Source organism: Brachypodium distachyon, chromosome 4 (assembly GCF_000005505.3).
Source record: "Brachypodium distachyon strain Bd21 chromosome 4, Brachypodium_distachyon_v3.0, whole genome shotgun sequence".
Classification (NCBI taxonomy): domain Eukaryota; kingdom Viridiplantae; phylum Streptophyta; class Magnoliopsida; order Poales; family Poaceae; genus Brachypodium; species Brachypodium distachyon.
The window spans coordinates 33,715,197-33,736,389 of NC_016134.3; the positions used below are offsets into that span (position 1 = coordinate 33,715,197).

Here is a 21,193-nt window from a genome sequence, read left to right on the forward strand (position 1 = left end):
AAGTTAATCTTTAAGCCAGACATAAGCTCAAATGTGTAGAGTAACAATTTCAGCTTAATAGCTTTCTCCATGTCATGTTGAATACAAAGGATGGTGTCATCTGCATATTGCAGAATGGTAATGCCAGTAGGGAAAAGATGAGGAATAAGATCACAAATCATGTTATTAGATTGAGCCCTAAGGATCATTCTAGGGAGACAATCAGCTGCAAAGTTGAACAGGAAGGGAGAGAGGGGGGCTCCCTGCCTTACCCCTTTGTGGCTCATAAAATAAGGACCCAACATTTCATTCATCTTGACACATACAGTGGCATTACATAGAACCATTTTAATCCATGACATCCACGAGGAACAAAAACCTCTAGCTTCCATGCAGGAAAGGAGAAAATTCCAATCAACCTTATCATATGCCTTTTCAAAATCAAGTTTAAGCAGAACTGCAGTAGAGTTTTGTTTTTTAACTTCATGCATAATTTCATACAAAGAAAAGATCCCATCAACAATGTATCTCCCCCCAATGAAAGCATTCTGGTGAGGGCTAATTAATTTGTTCATCACAGAATCCAATCTAATGGTAAGCACCTTAGTGATGAGCTTATACAGACAATTCAGAAGACAAATGGGACGAAATTGTTGAATTCTACAAGCACAAACAATCTTAGGAAGAAGAGTTATCACCCCATAATTCAATCTTTGTATATCTAGCTTGCTCCTATGAAACTCCTCAAACATAAACAGGACATCTATTCTCATAAAATCCCAGCCAACTTGAAAAAAATTCAATGGGGAGCCCATCAGGGCCGGGGCCTTGTTTTTTTCCATAGAGAAAAGCGCCACTTTCACCTCTTCTTCAGTGAAAGGTCTAGTGAGGAAGGAGTTATCACAACTAGTGACATTCACTACATTAGACCAAAAAGAGGGATCTAACTGAATATCAGAAACAGGGGTAGTGCCAAATAAGGCTTTATAGTAATCAGTGGCATGCTGTAAGAGTAAAGCAGGATCAGAGATAGAACCAGAATCATCTTCTATGAAAAAAAAAATAGAATTCTTCCTCTTCCTCCCATTGGCAATACGATGGAAGTATTTTGTGTTCCAATCACCTTCCAAAATCCACTTCTGATGGGATCTCTGAAACCAGTAAAGTTTCTCATCTGCATACAACCTATGCAATTTAGTCATAATATCAACCTTTCTCCCACAGTGAACTGGGAGCATGAGCCCATCGTCTTCAAGTAATTCAATATTATCTAGCTTTTCTTGAAGCAATATTCTTTCTTTTTTCATATGACCAGAAATATTAGCCCCTAGCCTTTGAAATACTTCTTACATCGTTTGATTTTAATTTGAACAATGTTAAGAATAGACTTAGCACAAACAGGCTGACACCAAATCTCTCTAAGTTTAGATAGGAAATCTTTGTGTTTAAGCCAGGATAATTCAAAATTAAAAGTGGTGTTTTTCTTGTTCTGAGGAATAGCAGAGTTAAGGAGCAAAGCATTATGATCAGAAAGGGATCTAGGTAACTTTCTAACAGTGACTAAGGGCAAAATATCTTCCCAGTCAGCAGACATAAGGATTCTATCAAGCTTGACCAAAGTTGGGGATCTTGACCATTGGTCCAAGTGAATTTCCCCCCATTGAGAGCAATTTCTCTAAGATTGTAATGATGAATAACAGAATTGAAATCATCAATATGATAAGAGTGACAGTAATTTTGATTTTTCTCATCAGGATGCCTAATGATATTAAAGTCACCACCAATAATGTATGGGACATCCTGCAAGGCCAGGAAATCAAACATCTCCCCAAGGAGCTCATCCTTCAATTTATGATGAGCAGAACCATAAATAGATAACAGGTTCCATTTTAAATTCAATTGTTTGTCCCAAAGACAAACCTGCACAATGTATTTTCCAATCTTAGTCATATGAACCTCAAAGGAATCTTTCTTTAACACCCACTGAAATACCACCAGATTTTCCTTCGGAAGGAAGCCAAGTCCACAAAAAAACATCAAAGGGGTCAAACTTCCTCAGGTAAGCATCATTAACCACAGGTTTTTTTGTTTCTTGCAAGCAGAGAAAATCAAGATTATGGTCCCAAATAAGTTCCCTGACACATACACCCATTTCCTTCTTCCCACTCCCCCTACAGTTCCAAAAAAGACCACTAATCATGAATTTTTCTTTTTCCTACCCCTCCTAGTAGCTCTCCCATTCCCAGGTTGAGCCAAGCTACTAGGTATAGCAGACCCTCCACTGGAGCGCCCAATGACACCAGCTGGATTCAGCCGTGTCTTACTGGTTCTCAACTTTCTAGATGAAACAAGAGTAAAATCATCACCAGGATAAACAGGAGGAAAATCCTCATGATCAGAAACAGAACCAGCAGAAGTAGAAAATTGGGGAGGAGTAGAATCAAGGAGAGAGACAGTAGCAACAGGTCTATTGGCAAGCAGAGAATCTCTGGCAGTTTCAAGTTCTTTCAAAATATTAACAGTGGAAAACGTGTCATTGAGAATGAAAGCCCCCATAGCTTGAGCGCGAGAAATAATCACATCATCACCAAGAAGCGAGAAAGAATTAGTGCGAGGGCACATACCTTCAGAGTTTTTCTTCTGCAGAAGAGCAGTTGCCTTAAGGAGAGTAGGAGTAGGTGCCTTCTTAGACAATCTGTCACTGAAGCGAACAGGAGCAACAGGCTTCTTCACAAGAGGTGCAGGAAGCTCAGCATCAGAAACAGCTTGCTGAGAGTCTTGGGATAATGGCCCACCATTATCAGAGAAGCAGACAGGGTCCTCATGCATATACTCAACACTGCACCCTAAGCGTTGTAGTTGATAAGGGGAAGAGCTAGTCCAATCAACACCAGGACATAGGGCTTGGATCACACCCCTCACATCAGCGGGTAAATGAAAAGTCCCTGCAGGAAAATTTTGCTGAACAGACTTGAGCCAGGGGGATAGGCCAACATCAAGCAACACCTGAAGATGTAAGCCTTCAGGAACAACATGAAGCACATGAAAGATTTGCTCAGACCTAGTCACCACAGATTCAGCTTCCTGACACATGGTATCAATAAGCAGGTCATTATAAGCATTTTCACTCTCTTCCTCTTCTTCCTCATCAACAGCAAGGATATCAGTGGCATTCTTTTTTTTCCCTCCATATGAACTACCCCCCATAGTTTTAGTTGGAGTAGATTTTGGTGGAGGATCATTAAAACGATGCCTCTTAGGTGTGTGAACCTCTTCAGGATCGCGGACATCAGATAGAACAGTAGCCTTCTCATTGTTCTTTTTGTGACTCACAATCACAGATTCACATTCAAAGAAGAAGTCATAAAGCAAAGTACCCAGGTATCCCTCTGCAGATGCAGCTATATTATAGGCATCCACACAACCGAGCTTGATACGCACATATTCAGGTTTGGATAGGGTGACCGGATCAATGTCCAAGGTGACGCCTACCAAGGATCCAACAAAAGCAACCACGGCCTCAGAGCGCATGTCACCAGGAATATTACTCACTTTCACCCAAGCTTGATCCATTTCTCCTTTAGCACCAATACATGGTGTCCAGGGATCAACATTCACCTTAGCAGAAGTGTTCTGGAGAACAAATCCCTTAAAAAAGGAAAACTCCTCAACTTTTTTAGCATTAGGGAAACGCATCACAAAACGATCAGGGCCAATAGGACGAGCAGAACAACGCCAGGTACCAGCAAACAGAAGATTGAATGCAGCCTCAACCTGCCGTGCAGTGGCCACACCCTCCACCACAGTGATAACAACTGAGGAATTCTTGTCTTTGGTGGTTTTCTCAGAAGGAATGGGGGGAATGAAGAACAAACCCTGCCCTTTGGCTTGGAATCCACACATGGGAGCAGAACAATCTTCAAAAAAATTCCTAGGGCAATCCCGAACAACATGACCAAGGATCCCACATTTAGAGCACGCACCTTTAGGAAGAGCAGTCGGCGGCGAGGCATCACGAGGATGTTTGCGCGGTGAAGGTAGCGGACGAGTCGGCGGCGGCTGATCTCCAACCACCACCTCCTCGATGTGACCCACCGGTGCCGTCTCGGTCACCGATGCCGTCGCGCCGTCTGGATTTGCCCACTGGTTCGTCCCAGACGACTCCCCCGCGTCGTCTGAGCAGCTTCCTCCCAGCGAGCATTCCCCTGCTCCTGGCCATGGATCTGAAGATCCTGGCCACGAATCTGAGGGTTCTGGTCACGGATCTGGCCTCTGGCCTGCCCCTGATCCTGTCCGCCACGGATCGGGGCCTCCCTGCCCTGATCACGGTTCCAGACAAGACCACGGCCACGACCTTGGCCACGGCTGCGCCCAGCCCCAAAACCGTCACGGCGTTGGCTGTAACCACCCCGAGCCGTCACCATCGAGAGACATCGTGCACGAGATGGCGTCGCCACCACCTGAGCAAACGAACATCGGTTGCCACCAACAGTCCCCCGCCATGCACCCGTAGGCACACCAACCCGAGAAGGAGGTGAACTAGGACGCCGCCAGAAGTGGGCAAACAAGGAATCAACAGTAAACCCTAGATGAGAATGAGATGAGGGAGGGGAATGGGACGACTAAAGAATCCGAGGCGACTCCCCTGGATTAACCACGTCTGCCTGCCCCCTCGAGGAGTCACCAATGGATCCACGCGTCAAAGGATCAACGGGACGACGTGGCGAAATCGCAACCGCAGGAACAACTGTCCCCACCCGCGGGACCGTGCCAAGGACGGAACTACCCCTCGCGGGAATTGGGGTGGGAGGGAATCACCCGCACCGACACGCTCGAGGGCACGCTAGCACGGTCGCCCGCCGGCGGTGGCAAGAGACGGCGTGGCGCGAGGAGGTTCATCGCCGAGCTGCCAACTCAAATGCCGATTAGCTTATTCTTTTTGTGCCTTATTACAGAAATCTCCATGAAGTATGACTTTACAGTATGCCTTAGGGCACCGAAATTGAGTTAATTATCAAACCTATACTTCATGCGGGGGTTTTGACAATTTGTTTCACTTTACCTTGTACTTTGAGCAATTGTCTCATCTTTCAAGTGGCCGCATACGCATGCAAGTGTCACGAGACATGACAAATCATCAAAGTGCAAAGTAAATTGAGACAAATTAATGATCAAACGACATACGGAGGTAATAGTTGGAAGAAGATGATACAGAAAAGTTCGAGAGTATACTTTTATGTTTTGTGTAACATATGCGATCTTGGTACAGGCGAGCGCAAGAAAGAAGAGAATTTAAATAAAACGATGTGCCGCTCGATTCAGAAAAACACATGCATGCATGCGATCTGGACATGCGAATCATGGACTGACGATGGTATCTTGTTTCTAATTAATTTGTGCATCCCGGTCTAGTGAGACGTTGAAACCCTTGCAAAAATGGAGCAAAGGAAGAAGAAATCGTAGGCCGATGGTGCAGAAAATGTGGATTGCCCCGAATTACAAGGACCGGCGTAATGTATGTTCTCCGAGCAAACCAGCCATGCATCGTTCGTTCCGTCCGTAGAGAAGGAGTCCAAGCAGCACGTTTGTGCACGATCGCTGGTGATGTCGATCATGCAAGTAGCGTGGACCAATTCCAGAGGCCCCGCACCCGCAACGAAGGATGAGCCACAAGGAGCAGAAGGACACCGGCTGCCCCTTCCAGCGCAACGCCACCGATGCCTGCCGCCATCTCCCAGCCGCTGTCGAACTTCCTCAGCAGCGACCTGGCCGACTCCACCGCCTCGCCCCCTGGAATCCGCCGGTGCGCGCGAGAGGAAGGGGAGGACCTTATTTTGGCTGGCATAAGTGCACTGGGTATTCAATCAATACTTCCACCACAAAACACTAGTATGCGAAGATTTTTTTAATTAAAAAATAGGTGTTTTGTGAAAAATTTAGGAATTATTCCCAAGAGTTTCTGGATCTAGGGAGAATAATACACTCCCAGTACTAGAAAAACACTGCCAAAGGAGGCCTAAAGAGATGCAAGAGGCCAGCTTTGATTGCACACGCACATACCGTCTCCTCTGATCTTGTCTAGCTACGTGCGTGTAAAACCTACGGAATTAATTCGATCCATGGCACGGCGTTTTGATGGCTCGGCGTTTGGCCAGGTTCTGGCCCAATCTCTCTCTCAGTTGTTCGTATCCAAGTGGTGCCAGGGTACATGTCAAAAAAGTGGTGCCAGGGTAAACTTGGTAATTTCCCAACTTCACTAGTATCAGAAGCATAGAAAATACAATGAATAAATTTCACAAAACCACTCCTCTAACGGATAGGTTTCACAGAGCTACCATTTCAGGAATTCGCATCAGTTTGCCACTACTCCAGGGATAATTTCACTTTACCCAAACCTGACCGATTAGCCAATTTGACAGTAAAACTGACATATTGAGGCCACATGCAAGGTCTTCACCATTTTCAAAGAACCCCTGGCCTTTTTTTAATGCCTTGACCCTCGTCTTCTTCCCTTAGCGTTAAGCAGCAACATCAGCCTGCACACACGGGCCGGTCCGCCGGGCGGCGCGGTGGTGCGAGCGGGCGTGAGGAGGCGGCCAGCGGCGACGAGCGGTGCGGTGCGGTCTGGCAGCGCGGGCAGGCGCGGGCGCGGGGAGGCGGCGAGCGGTGCGGTGAGGGCAGGCTCGGGCGGCTGGCGGCGACGGCGAGCGGTGCGGCGGGGGCTGGCAACGTGGGCGTAAGCGGGCGCGGTCCGGTCGCACGGGCGGTGCGGCGCGGGCCCGGGGAGTCTCCTGGCGACGCGGGCGGCCAGGCGGCGCCCGCATGGGGAGGCTGCCGGAGCATGGGCGGGCAGCCGCGCGGGGGGGGGGGGGGGGGGGATCCAGAGAGTGAGTCGGAGTTGGGGTGGGCCGAGAAAATAGAGAAAAACATGAGGTTTGGAAAAAAAACATGGATCTTCCATGTGGCCCCAATATGTCAGTTTTACTGTTAAATGGGCTAATCGGCTTGATTTGGCAAAGTGAAAATAATTACCTCTAAAACAGTGGCAAACTGATGCGAACTCTCCTAGAGTAGTGGTTTTATGAAATTTACTCATCTTGTGGCATTGGTATACCTAAAGGGATCATACTTGGGTTAACTTTCAATTGGAATTCATCTACTTTTAATGATATCAGATTTACAAGTTAGTTTAATTAGTTTTCAGTTCATAGTCCCGGAGCAACGCCGAAGATTCTGCCCACAGCTTCTTGGCCACCTCCACGTCATAGGACAGCACAGAAGACCTGACGGTCTTTCCTTTCCCACCAAAGAAATACTTCCCAGATGCTTCCTGCAACACAGTAAACATAAAAAACAACTCAATTCGGAGTTGGTAGCAGGATGTCAATACTCAATACCACATTTTTCGTTGAGAAATGACAGAAGCTTTGTGAGGATTTATGAGGAAGGTTACAGGCAGCGCCAACGCAGCGTCAAGGATAGCATCAACCCCAGTATCCGGCTGCTGTAGGAGATTCATGAAGCGCAGAACGAAGAGCGCGAACCGGGAAAGGCATGGAGGGAGCTCCCGCATGATGCGTGTTTCTACCACACCCGGGTCAGCAGCCCTAGAAGAATCGAATGCAATACTTCAATGGTGCAAATAAACAAACTTCAAATAATAGACCATTACGAAATGCTCTAGGTAGCACAGAAGCTTGAAATGTAGTCAGAAAAACTTTAATGTACGATAAATGAGTCATAATCTCGTCGTACAGGAAATATAACTTAACAACGACTTAAATACTTGTTTCAGTAGAGATTTACTTGGTTGCTAATGGGTGAAAAGCTCTGGTAAACATAATATCATTTCAATCAAGCATGGTTGCATGAAGATCAAATGGAAGGGAAGAACACGACAAATTAATGGTACATACATGACAGAGAGACCAGAAGAGATGTGAAGTTGTCGATGAAGTTCATATGAGAACATCAGTAAACAAACTGCAATAGGAGAAAATGAGACCAACTACATTTCATTCGATAAGAGCTGCATGGATTGAAAACTGAAGCAAGAGGCGTACACTTGGTATACTCATAAATTGAAGCTAAGGGGTAAGTTCCCCTCACTAAACATTGACCAAACTTCACTCCTCGCAACTCTTCCTCTGACACGTCAATTTCTGACACTGGAGATGTAAATTGCAAGTGTTAATCAAAGAGAATGTTCACAGGGAAAAGAAGGGAAAATGTACAATGGTGGCATGATCTATCTGGAATGGAAACAAAGTTCTGATCAAGTAGCCAGAATGATCAGCAGCAAGAGCAATTGCGAAAGCTAGTACAGAGATATATACCAGATTCAAAACAGCCGAGGCAGCAATATGTGTTGAACAAGATTTCAACAATAGAGCTAGTACAACCAAGAAATCCACAGAAAGGGCGAATATTTCACAAATAGATGCAAACTAATGTATGTAATAAAATATTTGCGTAATGTCGAAATGCCCAAGGCACAGTTGCTCAACCTAGGCTGGGAGATAGTCCATACAATTTGTGTAGCATTTACAATAAGAAAGATTCAAACTTACCACATCTGTGTGTGAATGATGTTAGATTAACTACTCGGGAAGGTATTGGACTGTTCTTCAGCAGCGGTAAAAGAATGTTCGTAAGGATAAATGGACCAATGTAGTTTGTCTGCATTGTTCTGAAAGGTCCATGCATTAAGATTCACTTAGAGAGTTGTCTACATAAAAAGGACATGACACTGGTACTAAGAGAACATGTGAACTGAAGAATAATGTTTTCTCTTGCAAGAATAATTTAAAGTGAAGCACCTACTCATCATGCCCATCTTCGGTAACTCGCTGCGATTTTGCCAGCATCCCAGCATTATTTATCAAAAGTTGAATGGAAGGCTTCAAATCTGAATCCCAAAGCCACTGTTTCAGCGCAGTTTCAAACTTCTTTATTGACTTGTAGGATGATAAGTCGATTTGAAACTCTTCAAGGCAGGCATATGGTTGTTGCCTCCGAATTTCTCGAGCAGTCTGTTTTACATAGAGTGCAGCAATGATGGCAATGTTTAAACAATGTCAAACATACACCCAACTCAAGCTCCAAACAGTACCTCAGATAGCAACTGTGTAGAGCGACCAGCTGACACAAAATAGAACGCGTGTTGTTTTAGTTCAAAAACACTAATTCCCCAATAAGGATGAACCAACTCGACGAGAATAAAAAACTGAACATGAATGTAATCAAGAATTCGGGAACAGAAGAGAATCAGATATCTATGGATTAATTGGTGAATAATGTGATGAAACGTTTGCAGATTCATCAGAGGTCACGGGTTCGCAGAAATGAAAAATCCTGCAGTCCAGGGCTCTTGCTGAAGAATGAGAGCATAAACTTGTATAGACTAGATATTCCACACAAACAAGAAAGAAACTACCAAACTAGCACTATGCCATGATAACCATCATATCTTAATTGGGCCAAACTAACAGTATGCGTCAAATGTTCGACGAAATGTCCACACAAGCACCACAAGAGACACGCGACTAACCGAGCACGACGTGGTAGCCCTCCCGTGCCAGAGCCGCCGCGGCCGCCTTGCCCAGCCCCGACGTCGCCTGCACACACAGACACATACACCACGAAGCGGAGTGTCACAGCGGAAATAAACTGGTGCAAACATCTTGAGAGGCGGTTCTTGCTTACCCCGGTGACGACACAGATGGGACGGCCGCCGCCAGCGTGGGGTCTCGGTCGACGGCGGCGAGGGGTGTCGGTCCGGCCACGGAGGAAGAGGAGGAGGTAGGAGTAGAGGAGGGAGAGGGTCCAGAGGACGCCCATGCGCCAGAACTCGGGCGAGCACACCATGCGCAGCGCCTCGCGGTCCATGGTGAAGCTGAAGCGGTGGGTCTTGCAAGGCGGCGGCGGCGTCAACCCTCCCGAGAAGTATGTACTGACCGAACCCACGAAAGCTCGATTTGGTCCCTGGAACGTTTCGCAAATTACAAGTCGTTTTTTTTTTCAGCTTGTGTGCCGTTGATTGGATCGGAGGTATTCCTCTGGGCATCGTGCTGCTCCGGTCAAAATAGATTGAACGATCAATCTACGTGGGGCATGTCTTACACGGCGGCGCCAATTCGTGGCTCCCCGATCTCATCTCTTCATTCCCGATATCCTCTTTTCCTCCGTTGCTCGTACCCCATCTCTTCCTCCTCAGATTTGCTCTCTCGCTCCCCTGCCCCGTTCTCTTTCCCCGGGCACCATTCTCCTATTTTGGGCCTGCTTAAGTTCTGTACCCCTCGGATTCGAGCACTAGGGCCACCGCTTCCACCGGATCGAGGCTCCAACGCCACCGGCACCGTCTCCTCTTCGGCCTCCAAGCTCCAAGGACGTGGGATCCATCACCACGAGAGCGGCGTCGTGCTCCTAATCTGGTCAACGCCCTCTCGGAGCAGCAGCAAGAGGACAGCAGCGCGGACACCATCTCCCCCATATCCATGTTGTCCGGAAGTCGCCGTATGGGTCCGCCTGCTAGGAGGAGGCCGCACCGCGTGTTAGACTCTGCATCGAGGTGTTGTGTGTGCCCCTCATCGCCGGCCGCAGTCACGGCGGGGAAGAAGAAGTGGAGGAGGAGGAGAGGTGGAAAGTGTCTTGGGGCGACGGGGAGGACGGCGAGGTGGCCGTGGATGCGTTCGGCACCGTCGTCGTCTGCAATGGGCACTAACCCGTGCCCAAGCTCCCAGGTGAGAGGCGCAATGCCTAGTTTCTCCCCCCTTCCTTCCTTCCGGATCTTCTCAACTCAGATCAGGGAAACAAAATTATGAGCTGCTGTCAGAAGAGTTATTAATTTTGATTTCGCGACTTAAGAACTGAGAAGATGCACAGCCACAGATACGCATTCCAGAGGCAGATGGCCTCAGGTGTTGCTAATTTGGATTGACCCCTGATGTTGAGGTGATAACTTATTCCTTCTTTTGGAGTTTGTTCCTTAGTACCGGATATGCAATATTAGGAATTGAAGTGCTGAATTGGCTTTTGTTCATGTTGCAACAGTGGTTGATGTACATGTTGACTATGCATTGATCCTGATTCATGATGGGATGCTCCTCACTCCTCAGCCATGCTACAGGATGCGCGTCACGGGATTCCGCCTTATATGCAATGCACATATTTTAGTGAGAAAATTACTAGCCATGATAAATACTACCCAATTGCTATCTATCATGATGTTGTTTGACCACTGTTCAACTGCCATAATTTTTACACCTAATGACCAGATTATTTTATCTTAGTTGTCATGTTGTATATAGTCGGTTGCCATGATGTTTAACAATCATTCAATTGCCATATTTTTTACACGTAGTGACCAGATTAGTTGATCCTACTTGCCACATTGTTTTACAAGAGCTCAACTGCCATATTTTACCTCTAATGACCATATTATTTGATTCTACTTGTCATGTTATTTTCACCGTTCAATTGCCATATTTCTTTATCCCCAATGACCAAATTATTTCATCATAGTGGCCATATTGTTTACCACCGCTCAATTGCCACATTTCCTACCCTTAGTGACCAAATTATTTGATCCTAGTTGCCATGTTATTTTATCACCGCTCAATTGCCATATTTTTTATTCCTGGTGACCAGATTATTTGATCCTAATTGAGATATTATTTTACCATCGCTGCGATTGCCATATTTTTAGTCTAGTGACCAGATTATTTGATCATAATTGTCATATTTTCTTTAGCATCGCCCAATTGCCATATTGTGTACACCTAGTGACCAGATTATATGATTCTAATCGCCATGTTCTTTTATCACCACTCAATTGTCATATTTTTTTTACGTCTATTGACCATATTATTTGATGTTAATTGCCATGTTATTTTACCACCGCTCAATTGCCATATTTTTTATCCTTAATGACCAGATTAGTTGATCCTAGTTGCCATGTTATTTTACCGTTGCTCAATTGCCATAATTTTTGTCCCTAACGACCACATTATTGATCTCAGTTGCCATGTTGTTTTCCCACTGCTGAATTCCACACTCAGCTTTGTGACAGTTTCAAGAATGTCCGTTAAATTATATGGTGACGACATTAAGAGACATTGGACTGATCAATATAATGGGTTGTCAATGGAGATAGGATTGTGGTAGTGGCAGTGCAATGACGGCAAGATGTGAATGTGTATTTGTATAGATTGTAAATTATGACTTGGTCCTGATTTGGTGGTGTTATGTTATGATTTTGTTGTAAATTTTGTCATGCGTGTAATGTAGTTGTATGTACTACTTTTAGGGTTGAAGTGCTGGTCGGAGCGATGTGTGAAAATGATTTAATCAGTATCTAGACCTGTTGTCGGATGCATTAGTCACTATGTATGGAAGAGCGATTTAATATGTATGGGTCAAGCTCTATTTGTCGAAAGAATTAAGCTAATTGAAAACAATAAAGCCAATCCATCCCCAGCGTGAGAGCGCGCGGTACGGCAGCTGGCAGGAGGCGTAAAGCCAATCCATTCCTCTAGGTCCTCTTCTTGGAAGAAGCTCGTCTGCTGCTGCAGGTGGTGGTGGTGGTCGTCGTCCTTGAGGAAGAGGCCAAGAGGGCGCAAGAAGCTGCGCGAGCCGACCATGTACTGATCTTGAGGCCGAGCAAGGCCGAAGAACTCCAGGTCGATTTGATCAATGCTGTTGCTGGGCATGGCCGCCCTCTCCGTCTCGAGCACCTCCTGACGGGCCTTCTCCCTCCGCTGCCTTTGCAGGGACTCCTTTGCACGCGCGATCAGGTCGGTTATTGGCGGCTTGGCGGCGCGTTCTGCCGGTGCCGGACATGGACTGATGCTGACGCTCTCGTTTGAATCTCCGTCGGAATCGCTGCTGCTGCTTGAGTCGCTGCCGGAGCTGCTGCTGCTGCTTGAGTCTGAATCAGAATCGCTTGAATCGCTTGAGCTAGCAGGGCTGCTTGAGTCTTGATTCTTCGGCATCGGTGAGGCGTCGCCGCAGATGTCCACGAACACCTCCTCTTCCTCGTCGAGCTGCGCCGGTGCCGGCGCGATCTTTAACGGGGAGACACCACCAAGGATGTCAACATCTTCGTCTTCTTCCTCGGCCATCGATTTGCTGCTTTCTTGGCGCGATCCTTTCCTCTCTCGAGCGAACTTGTCCACGTACATCTGCAACTCGGCGAGGGCGGCGTCTTGGACGGCGTGGATATCGATCTCCATTTCGCCGCCGTGGATGCCGCGGCTGTTCTTCTTCAAGAGCTCGATGATGTGATGGGGGAGTTCCGCCGCTAGCTCGGCCAGGTCGGCAGCCAGCTCCTCCCTCTCACCCGCCGTCATCTTCTTGGGCGCCTCTGCGCGCTGGATCAATGGAGCAGGAGACGCCTTCCTCTTCTTGGCCGGTGGCTCCGCGGCCAAGAAACCAGGAGCCAACGAGGGAGGAATCGCCTTCTTGAGGAGTCGACGGACCGCGACGAGCTCCGACTGGAACCGCTGCCCAAGGACCTCCCGCGCGCGCACCGCCGTCTTCTTGCCGACGGTCAAGGGCTCCAGCTTCTTTCCGTCAACTGCGCCGCACGACATCGGCACGGCGCGCTTCCGCCTGAGCACGGAAAAGGGCTCCTCTCTGTGCGCGACGATCTCCATGGGCAAAGGCCGGGGAGCAGATCGAGGACGCGGAGGCTCAACCTAGTAGATTGGAAAGGCGAGAGGAGTCGAGATGGAAGGAAATCTCGGTGGAAAATTGCAGGAGGGCGCGGGGCAAGGGCGCGTCGATGGCACATAACAAAAAAGGCGCGTCGATGGCAGATCGATTTCCAACGTATGAGGACTCAACTCGGACTGCAACAGCTTTTAATTTCCTTTCTTAGATCTCCTCTGCTGCTCGTAGAGGCGCGTAACCGTGTAGCTGGATTCAATGGGCAAAGAAATACAAACCCCCTGCACAAAACGAAGCCTAGCAAAACAGCAGATGCCACGATTTGGTCTCGTCAGCTTAGGAAAGTCGATCAAAAAGTAGCCACCAACACATTGTGCCAATACGTATCCTCGCGACTAGCGAATGTTTCCATAGGCGAAGGTATTTTTCTGTCCAAATTATGACCTTACAATTTGGGAACAAACTACCACACAGCTTTGACTGCAGATGCAGAGCATTGATAAGATTGCCCCTGATTGTTTCAGGTACGTACAGTGCAAACAATGGCACAAAATATTTGCATTATCAAGTGGGTCAAAAAAATTATCACACGACAGAATCCATGAACATGCCCGGGGGACAAAGTTGCAAAAAAATTCTACAAACACCGCAAGGAGCAAACGAGTGACAAAAATACAAGTCAGAATGCACTAAACAGCACCGTGCCAATATAAAATACAAGACTTATTCACAAGATGGATATACCTGTTGCAAACTACTAGAACGAATCATGATATATCTGTTACACACGCAACGGCGCGAAGGCAAAAGGTCAGCAAAAGAACTATATCAGGCAAACATGTGTAATAATATAATAATCAACAACAAATAGAAAAAGGAAGGAAGAAAAGAAAACCAAAGAGCACAAGTAACACCTTCCTCTCTCGCTGACCTTTACAATGGTGTTCCTCACAGGGTCGATCATGCCACAGGCTCTAATGGAATCCTGAGCAAATTTCATGATAGCGGCAGTTGAAAATGTACAGTGAATGAGTTATCCATGAATCAAAGCTTCTTGGGCAAATTATAGGTTTTCTTGAGGAACTTTGTTGCTGTCTCGTCATGCCGGTAGCATAGAACTCGCAAGACCGTGTTCGGTTCATTTGGGCTCCAGTTCCCTGTAGTCGGTGGCAATGGTAACTTGCTCCTGGAGGCAGATCGATTTGACTCAGCCATCATGCGTTTGTATCGCTCAATGAGGCCTTCCGAGTCTGTCCTTAGAAGGGGCAGGACATTCTTGACCTGGGAGGACGCCTTATCGACCAATTCCTCTGGCAAACCATCACCATCTGCCAAAAAGAGATCTCTGAGGGACCTGAAGTCATCCTCTATTATCTGAGAGTCCTGGCGGGTAAAAGCACGCAAAGGCCCACCAGCAAGAAGCACTAGCAAGAAACCGTCAAAGGTGGCTTTCATCAATGCGGTTATAGCACGGTTCCGCACTTTGATGTGTACCATACCAGAAATTGTCTCAAGGATAGGATCGAGCTCTCTCAACAGTAACTCCACTCTGCTTGATGCAGTGACACCAACATAAAGGGTGTCCCACAGAATATGACCCAAGTCGTAAAAAGTGACCTTGTAAGCAGTCGTCTCACATAAGTGCTGTATGCCTTCTTGACAGGCTGCCTGACAGAGTTCAAACTTGACATCCAATCCATCAGTGATATCTGCCTGAGCTGACTCAACATTTCGCAAGCATGTTTTAATCTTCTTCTCTAGGTTCTCCAGCTCACTCCGGATGTACTGGAATGTATTCAAGCGTACACACAGTTGAGGAAGGCCCAAGGGATCAGTTCCATTGGTTGCTCCATTTTGTGATACTCGAAGCTGTGGATTCTGTGGCTTCTCCTTTTTCTTGAATAATAGTTTGGAGCCAACCTCACATCGTGTTAATGGAGGTAACTGGGGCATAAAAGAATTTCGTGCTCCTGTAATTACAAACGGAAATTCAACTCAGAACTAGAACACCATGTTACAGAAAACAATTTCATCTTGATGTGCCTGGTGCTTACCGCAGCCAGATTTTGCTTTAGACACATAAAGCTGTAGGCTTCTATCCAGACCTGCAGTCAGATCAGGAAGAAGAGCTGGATGCATTGGTATGGGCAACTCGAAAAAGGCATCTAGTGTTTCACCAATAATCCTAAGCATCTCCACAGAAGAGGGAGCAAAATTATCTCTGTTGGCACCTGGATTCCAAGTCTGCATAGAAGAAACTGATAAGTTTAGTGGAACAGAAATCTTATACCTGGATCCCGGCAGAATTTCATATAACATATTTGCTCCAATAGAGGAAGAAAATTTGTTGCCATCACCTTCACACAGCCACACAGGACTGTTCAGACTGAGTAATCTCAAGATGCATGAGTCAATATATATTGTTTTGTACACACTACACAGGTGTATTCGGTCTTATGGTCCTAACTAGCCTGAACAAAATTAGTTGGTGTGCAAGATTAAAATTGATTACCAAATCATAGTGGCATGGGGTCAACGTGCATTCTATTAACCAAGGAAAATTGCAGGCCATACATTTGTCTCCAGACACAATATTGCAGCTCGCTTGAATGCATTAAGCATATGCAGAAATAGACTAATTTAATCATGCAGTAGTACCAGCCATATCAGCATGCAACATCAATTACTATAGTGTGAAGGTTACTATTATTATACTGGGACAATAAGATCTGGTAGTAAAGGAAAATAGAAGCACCTCTTGCTTCAAATTTCGGTCAACCCATCCCTTGAGTCTATCCACTCTTTCTTTTATCCACCCTTTCACTAGATTAGCAATCGCGTTTTCAGCTTCATATGGTGGCATCTCTCTGATCAACGACTTCCCTCCATCATCACTATCCACAGAATCTTCAACAGCAATATTAACAAGATCCTTCTCTAATTTGTCTGCAGACTTAAGCACTTGAACTGTGTCTGGGGTTAGATCTGTAAGCCCAGCTATAAATTGCTTCAGCTCATTTCCGAAACATGAATGAAGGGTTGCAACAGCAACACCTGAAGCAAGGGGATGCCACGTCTTCAATACTGGACTGTACAGATTTTTCTCCTTAATTGCTAAGTCACCAATGTCCTTTGCAAGGATAGACAGAACAGGGGTAGGGTTCCGCGACGAGCGCTTTGAATCTGCTTCTTCCATTCTCTGTACAGGCGAAAGTTGTGTCAAATAACAGTGGTACCACATCTTATAAAATCGTCAATCTTTGAAGATCTAAGGGCTCAAATTATCTAGTAAGAGAAATAGATTATTAATTGTAATGATTGAACTTCATGAAAATAGTTTCTTGTGGATTAGTCACGGGAGTGTACTTTCTAACTGCTTTGTCACCAAAACTGTACTAGCATTTTTTTTAACGTGCTTACAATAATAATAATAATAATAAAAAAAAAAACTAAGCATCTAGACATTTTTCATGAACTAGCATTGTTCCCAATAGCGGACAAGGTAAAGGCTGCATATATCCTTTTCAGCTAATAGGGACTTACTTGAGCAAAAGCTGTACGGAGTGAGGACCTGACATATGTCTCTATCCTAGTGCGAGCTACATCTGTCTCTTCTTTCCTCCTACGACGGTATTCATGTGATATATCTTCAACAAGCACCCTTGCGGCTGAGACACCAATTGACACAATACCTTGCATGGATTCAATGTTACTTGTATTGAATGTTTCATGGTAAGCCAAGAGTCTTTTTTCTGTCCAACCCATTATCGAGCTTAATGTTGAACTCAATACTTTACAGTAATTAGGATCCTTGGAGGTTTTGGCATCCTTTGCAACTTCAACTAACTGATTCTCCGCAGCAGAAAGCAGCTCTATATCTACTTGGCCTGACATAACAAAATGATTGAACAATGCCCAAGCAAAACAAAGATTATGAAGCATCTGGTTAATTCCAAGAATAACCCAGGTCTTCTTCAAGAGCTCCATCACTTCATCAATCTCATCAACCACAGTGCCATCATCATTATCAAAACAAGCTTCTACCAACATTTGGTAAAGATGGAGATTCAAGGGGAAACCATCTGCCCAGTGGCATCCATCAGAAGTTCCATCATGAGATCTTCCAGCAAGGGACATGACAGCAGTGCGTAGGACCTGCATTGACTCAGAATTTTTCCCAGTTTCAAGTGGCCTATCATATGCTGCACAGATGATTTGCCTCAGCCGCTGTGCAGAACTGTCTGATTTGTTCAGTGGAACAAATGGGTGAACAAGCAAACCAGCCTCAATAAGCTTCAAGTTCCTACCCTGCCATGCCTCATGCTCTTGGGGATCAGGGAAATCGGATGCCTTGAACTGTTGCAGGAACTCCAAAGGTAAAACCATAGCTTCTGCACGCCTACCAAGCTGTTACAAGATTTTCGTTTGTAAAATGGAGTTAAACTTGGTATATATAAGATATAACTACAAAATTGGACATTTATTTCATCAATGTACATATGAATTTAGTGCGACCGTCAAACTGATAATGTCTGCTATCTAAAACTCAAAACTCTTGTCTGAAGTTACGATCTCTACATGAAATATGAACAGATGACATATTATCAGCTTGAAACATGAAGACATATAGTTCAGGATTGGCATGTTGACATCAACCTGAAGTTCAACACGAATATCACAAAACAGTTCAGAAGGATGGATGTGATTGTCAACACAAATGAAGATGCTAGTGTGTATCTTGTCCATTGTTTACATGTTCACAAACCAACCAAGAGAATATTACAAAACTATCTGTTAAACCAAAGTTATGCAGCTAATCTATTACTGCTTAACATCAATAGTACGAGAATGCCCATTCAACAGGACCAGCTCACTCAATACAGTTTGACCTGGCTATCTTCTTAAATCGAAGATGAGAAGTTATTCGTCAACCATGATCAAAATGCATTGCAAATATAATTCAAGATGTAAAGGACAAGTTCAGAGTGTGGTTTGTACCAAAACGCGTCATATCAAAATAAGGCAAACGTAGATGATAATTCTAGTTCTACAACGGATAGCACATGAATTACAAATTTATCCCCGCAAAGAAAGCAACAAAAAAGAAACCCTTCAAATTTCACTGTGTGAATGTTGTAACTTGGCAAGTGCATGCTCTTTTCTAAGCCAATCCAATAACAGTTCGTTGTCTTTCATCTACAAAGCCCAATGCACTAGACTGCAATTCCACAAATGCTTTTAGGTGCAGTCAAATCATTGTCTTAAGATAGTTTACAAGGAACAGCAAAAAGAGAGACATGTTTGTTTCGTGGAGGCGCAAGTGGAATCCAGCTCTTTTGCAATGGCATGTCAAGTTAATAGTTTCTTAGACTGGGAATAATAAATATCATACTCAGGGCCAACAAATTTTTTACCCAGTCTTTTCAATCATGCACATATGTACATAACAGTCTTGTAATTTCCATAAGTTCTAGTATTATAGATCATTAACTTCTTATCACTGTGGATGCATTTAATATAGACTGTCTTTTTGCATGGCGTAGTTGATTAGCCATGCCATTCATTGCTTTCTCCAAATTTGTTGTATATTTTCCTATTTTCACGTGTTCCTTCCAGTACACTTCAGTACTGAAGCAAAACCCCATGTCAAGGTAAGAATCGTGTCACTAACATAGTCCCTGCTTCGTACTAATTACTCATATGTTCTTACAAATCATATTACTTTGAGAGAACATATCAATATCAACCGAAAGTACTACTAAATGAAATGGGAAGCTAGGAGCAAATTTTGAACGGCAAAGTTTCAGTGCAACAGACACGACCGACAACTGCAAGATCGACGCCAAAAAAAGAAGAGGAAAATAACTATTTTACCTCACGAGAAAAAGCCGCGTATTATTTTTTTAATTGAGTTTCAGCCCAACTGGAAATAAGGAAAACAAAAGAACAGAAAATGAGCGTCCTAATATTGAATGTTTAGTGAGACCTCCAACGAACTCCGAAGAACACCAACCAAACTAGACCAAAACGCAGATCAATACTCCATGCCTTTGCCGCGGCACGCTTAACAAACCCCAGATCTACAACCAACAACATTCAAAGAACGAAGCGAATGGCGATCAAATGAGCAAAATTTAAGCTACATTTAACCTCAAATCCCCTAGCTTCACGCGCTAACAACCGCAGCCAAGTCGAGATCCTACCTGGCCGGCGGCGATGCGGAGAAGGCCTCTACGGATCCTGGCGTCGGCGGTCTCCGACACGCGCATCTGCACCCGCATCAGTTCCCCGACCGTCGCCGGACGGCGCGGGGTCGCCTTGGCCCCGCCGCCGCTTCCCGGGCTGCCTCCCTTGGACGAGGCGGAGGACTTGAGCCCGAGCGCCTTCTTCATCTTGCTGGCGGCAGCCGAGGTGAGCGAGCGCTGGAGCGACGGGGAGGAGCTGTTGGCTGAGGACGCCGAGGAGACGGAGGCGGGCGAGGCCGGACCCACCTGGGGGATGTACGTGAGGGGCCTGCCGCCCGTCGTGCGGGAAGCGGCGACGAGGACCTCATAGGCGGCCTCGCGGAGGTCCGCCGCGGACAGGGGCACGCCGAGGTCAGGGAACGGCGACGGGAGCGCCTCGGCGGTGGCGGCGGCCGGGGCGGCGAAGCCGTTGGAGGAGGAGGAGGCGGCGGAGTCGCGGCGCGATTCGCGGAACAGACGAGCCATCGCGTCGGCGGCGGCGGCGGCGGGCAGCTTGCCCCTTTCTCTCCCTCTTGTGTCTGTCTCGCTGGTGGGAAGAGGGAAGGAGATGGAGGTGGGGGTGTGCCGCTTTTGGTCTGATGAGGAGAGAGAAAGGGGAAGGAGAAAAACTGCAACAAGTACTAGGAAGAGTTAAGTTTTTGAGTGGATTTTGTACTAAGCGTGTTTGAACAATTTTCTCTTTTTTGTGACCTTATTTAAAAAATAAAATGCCCGCTGCTGTAAACAGGATGCATGATTTTTGTTGTTGATATTTTTTTCTGAATTCACTGGTAAATTCAGACTACACACTTATGCTTACATGTGCTTTTTGATTTTGTTTTGCATTTTGCATGTTCTCTTGTGAACTAAACATGCATTCATTTTCCACCTTTCTCCATACATGGCATCCATTTTATTAACTGATGTCAAATTACATTTCAATTGATCATGATCGTGTGGAAATCAGTGATTACATCTTCATTTATCCAAAGCCTCTTGAGTTAGTATTTTTCCTAAAATAGTAGAAGGCATTGCAAGCAACTGTAAATTAATAAAGCCCCAAAGGCAAGAGGGGTACGTACAATTTTTGCCAAGAAAATCAACTTACAAGAAAAATAACAAAGATATGCAAACGTAAAGATAAAACATCATACACCTCTTGAACTTGCCCAAGACCTCAACAGCTGAGAGGAACGGAGATGGAGCAAATGCGTTCTCTCGAAGCCAGGTTAATTTGAGTTGTTGAAGGATTTTTGCCTCTGTTGGATAGGTTACTCTCACCACCCATATATATGAGAGACCGGTATCATATGTTTAATTTG

General features: G+C 45.7%; 2 protein-coding genes across 3 annotated transcripts; both read right to left on the bottom strand.

Annotated features, from left to right (window-relative positions):
• Positions 1–6,913: 6,913 nt before the first annotated feature.
• LOC100843390 (retinol dehydrogenase 13) lies at positions 6,914–10,926 on the bottom strand. The gene is made up of 9 exons (XM_003576392.4): positions 9,685–10,926; positions 9,530–9,596; positions 9,092–9,120; positions 8,803–9,011; positions 8,550–8,668; positions 8,043–8,147; positions 7,896–7,962; positions 7,433–7,586; positions 6,914–7,309 (listed from the first exon to the last, which is right to left on the bottom strand). The coding sequence occupies exons 1-9, from the start codon at positions 9,865–9,867 to the stop codon at positions 7,169–7,171; spliced, it is 1,074 nt and encodes a 357-aa protein (XP_003576440.1). The 5' UTR covers positions 9,868–10,926; the 3' UTR covers positions 6,914–7,168.
• A 3,382-nt stretch (positions 10,927–14,308) lies between these two features.
• On the bottom strand, positions 14,309–20,444 carry LOC100828941. 2 transcript variants are annotated; one of them, XM_024463020.1, is made up of 5 exons: positions 19,851–20,444; positions 17,191–18,054; positions 16,403–16,846; positions 15,753–15,891; positions 14,309–15,617 (listed from the first exon to the last, which is right to left on the bottom strand). In XM_024463020.1, exons 1-5 carry the CDS (start codon positions 20,355–20,357, stop codon positions 14,692–14,694), a joined length of 2,880 nt encoding a protein of 959 aa, XP_024318788.1. In that variant the 5' UTR covers positions 20,358–20,444; the 3' UTR covers positions 14,309–14,691. The 2 variants fall into 2 exon arrangements, with proteins under 2 accessions (XP_024318788.1, XP_003578008.1); XM_003577960.4 differs by having other exon boundaries at positions 15,702–15,891; positions 19,851–20,442.
• Positions 20,445–21,193: the final 749 nt, after the last annotated feature.

Coding starts and splice junctions, on each gene's coding strand:
- LOC100843390 (XM_003576392.4), bottom strand. CDS start 9,867: ATGGACCGCGAGGCGCTGCGCATGGTGTGCTCGCCCGAGTTCTGGCGC. Junction 9,597..9,684: donor CCATCTGTGTCGTCACCGGG/GTAAGCAAGAAC, acceptor CTGTGTGTGCAG/GCGACGTCGGGGCTGGGCAA. Junction 9,012..9,091: donor CTACACAGTTGCTATCTGAG/GTACTGTTTGGA, acceptor TATGTAAAACAG/ACTGCTCGAGAAATTCGGAG.
- LOC100828941 (XM_003577960.4), bottom strand. CDS start 20,357: ATGGCTCGTCTGTTCCGCGAATCGCGCCGCGACTCCGCCGCCTCCTCC. Junction 16,847..17,190: donor TCCGTACAGCTTTTGCTCAA/GTAAGTCCCTAT, acceptor TCGCCTGTACAG/AGAATGGAAGAAGCAGATTC. Junction 15,892..16,402: donor ACCGAAATTTGAAGCAAGAG/GTGCTTCTATTT, acceptor TCTTCTATGCAG/ACTTGGAATCCAGGTGCCAA.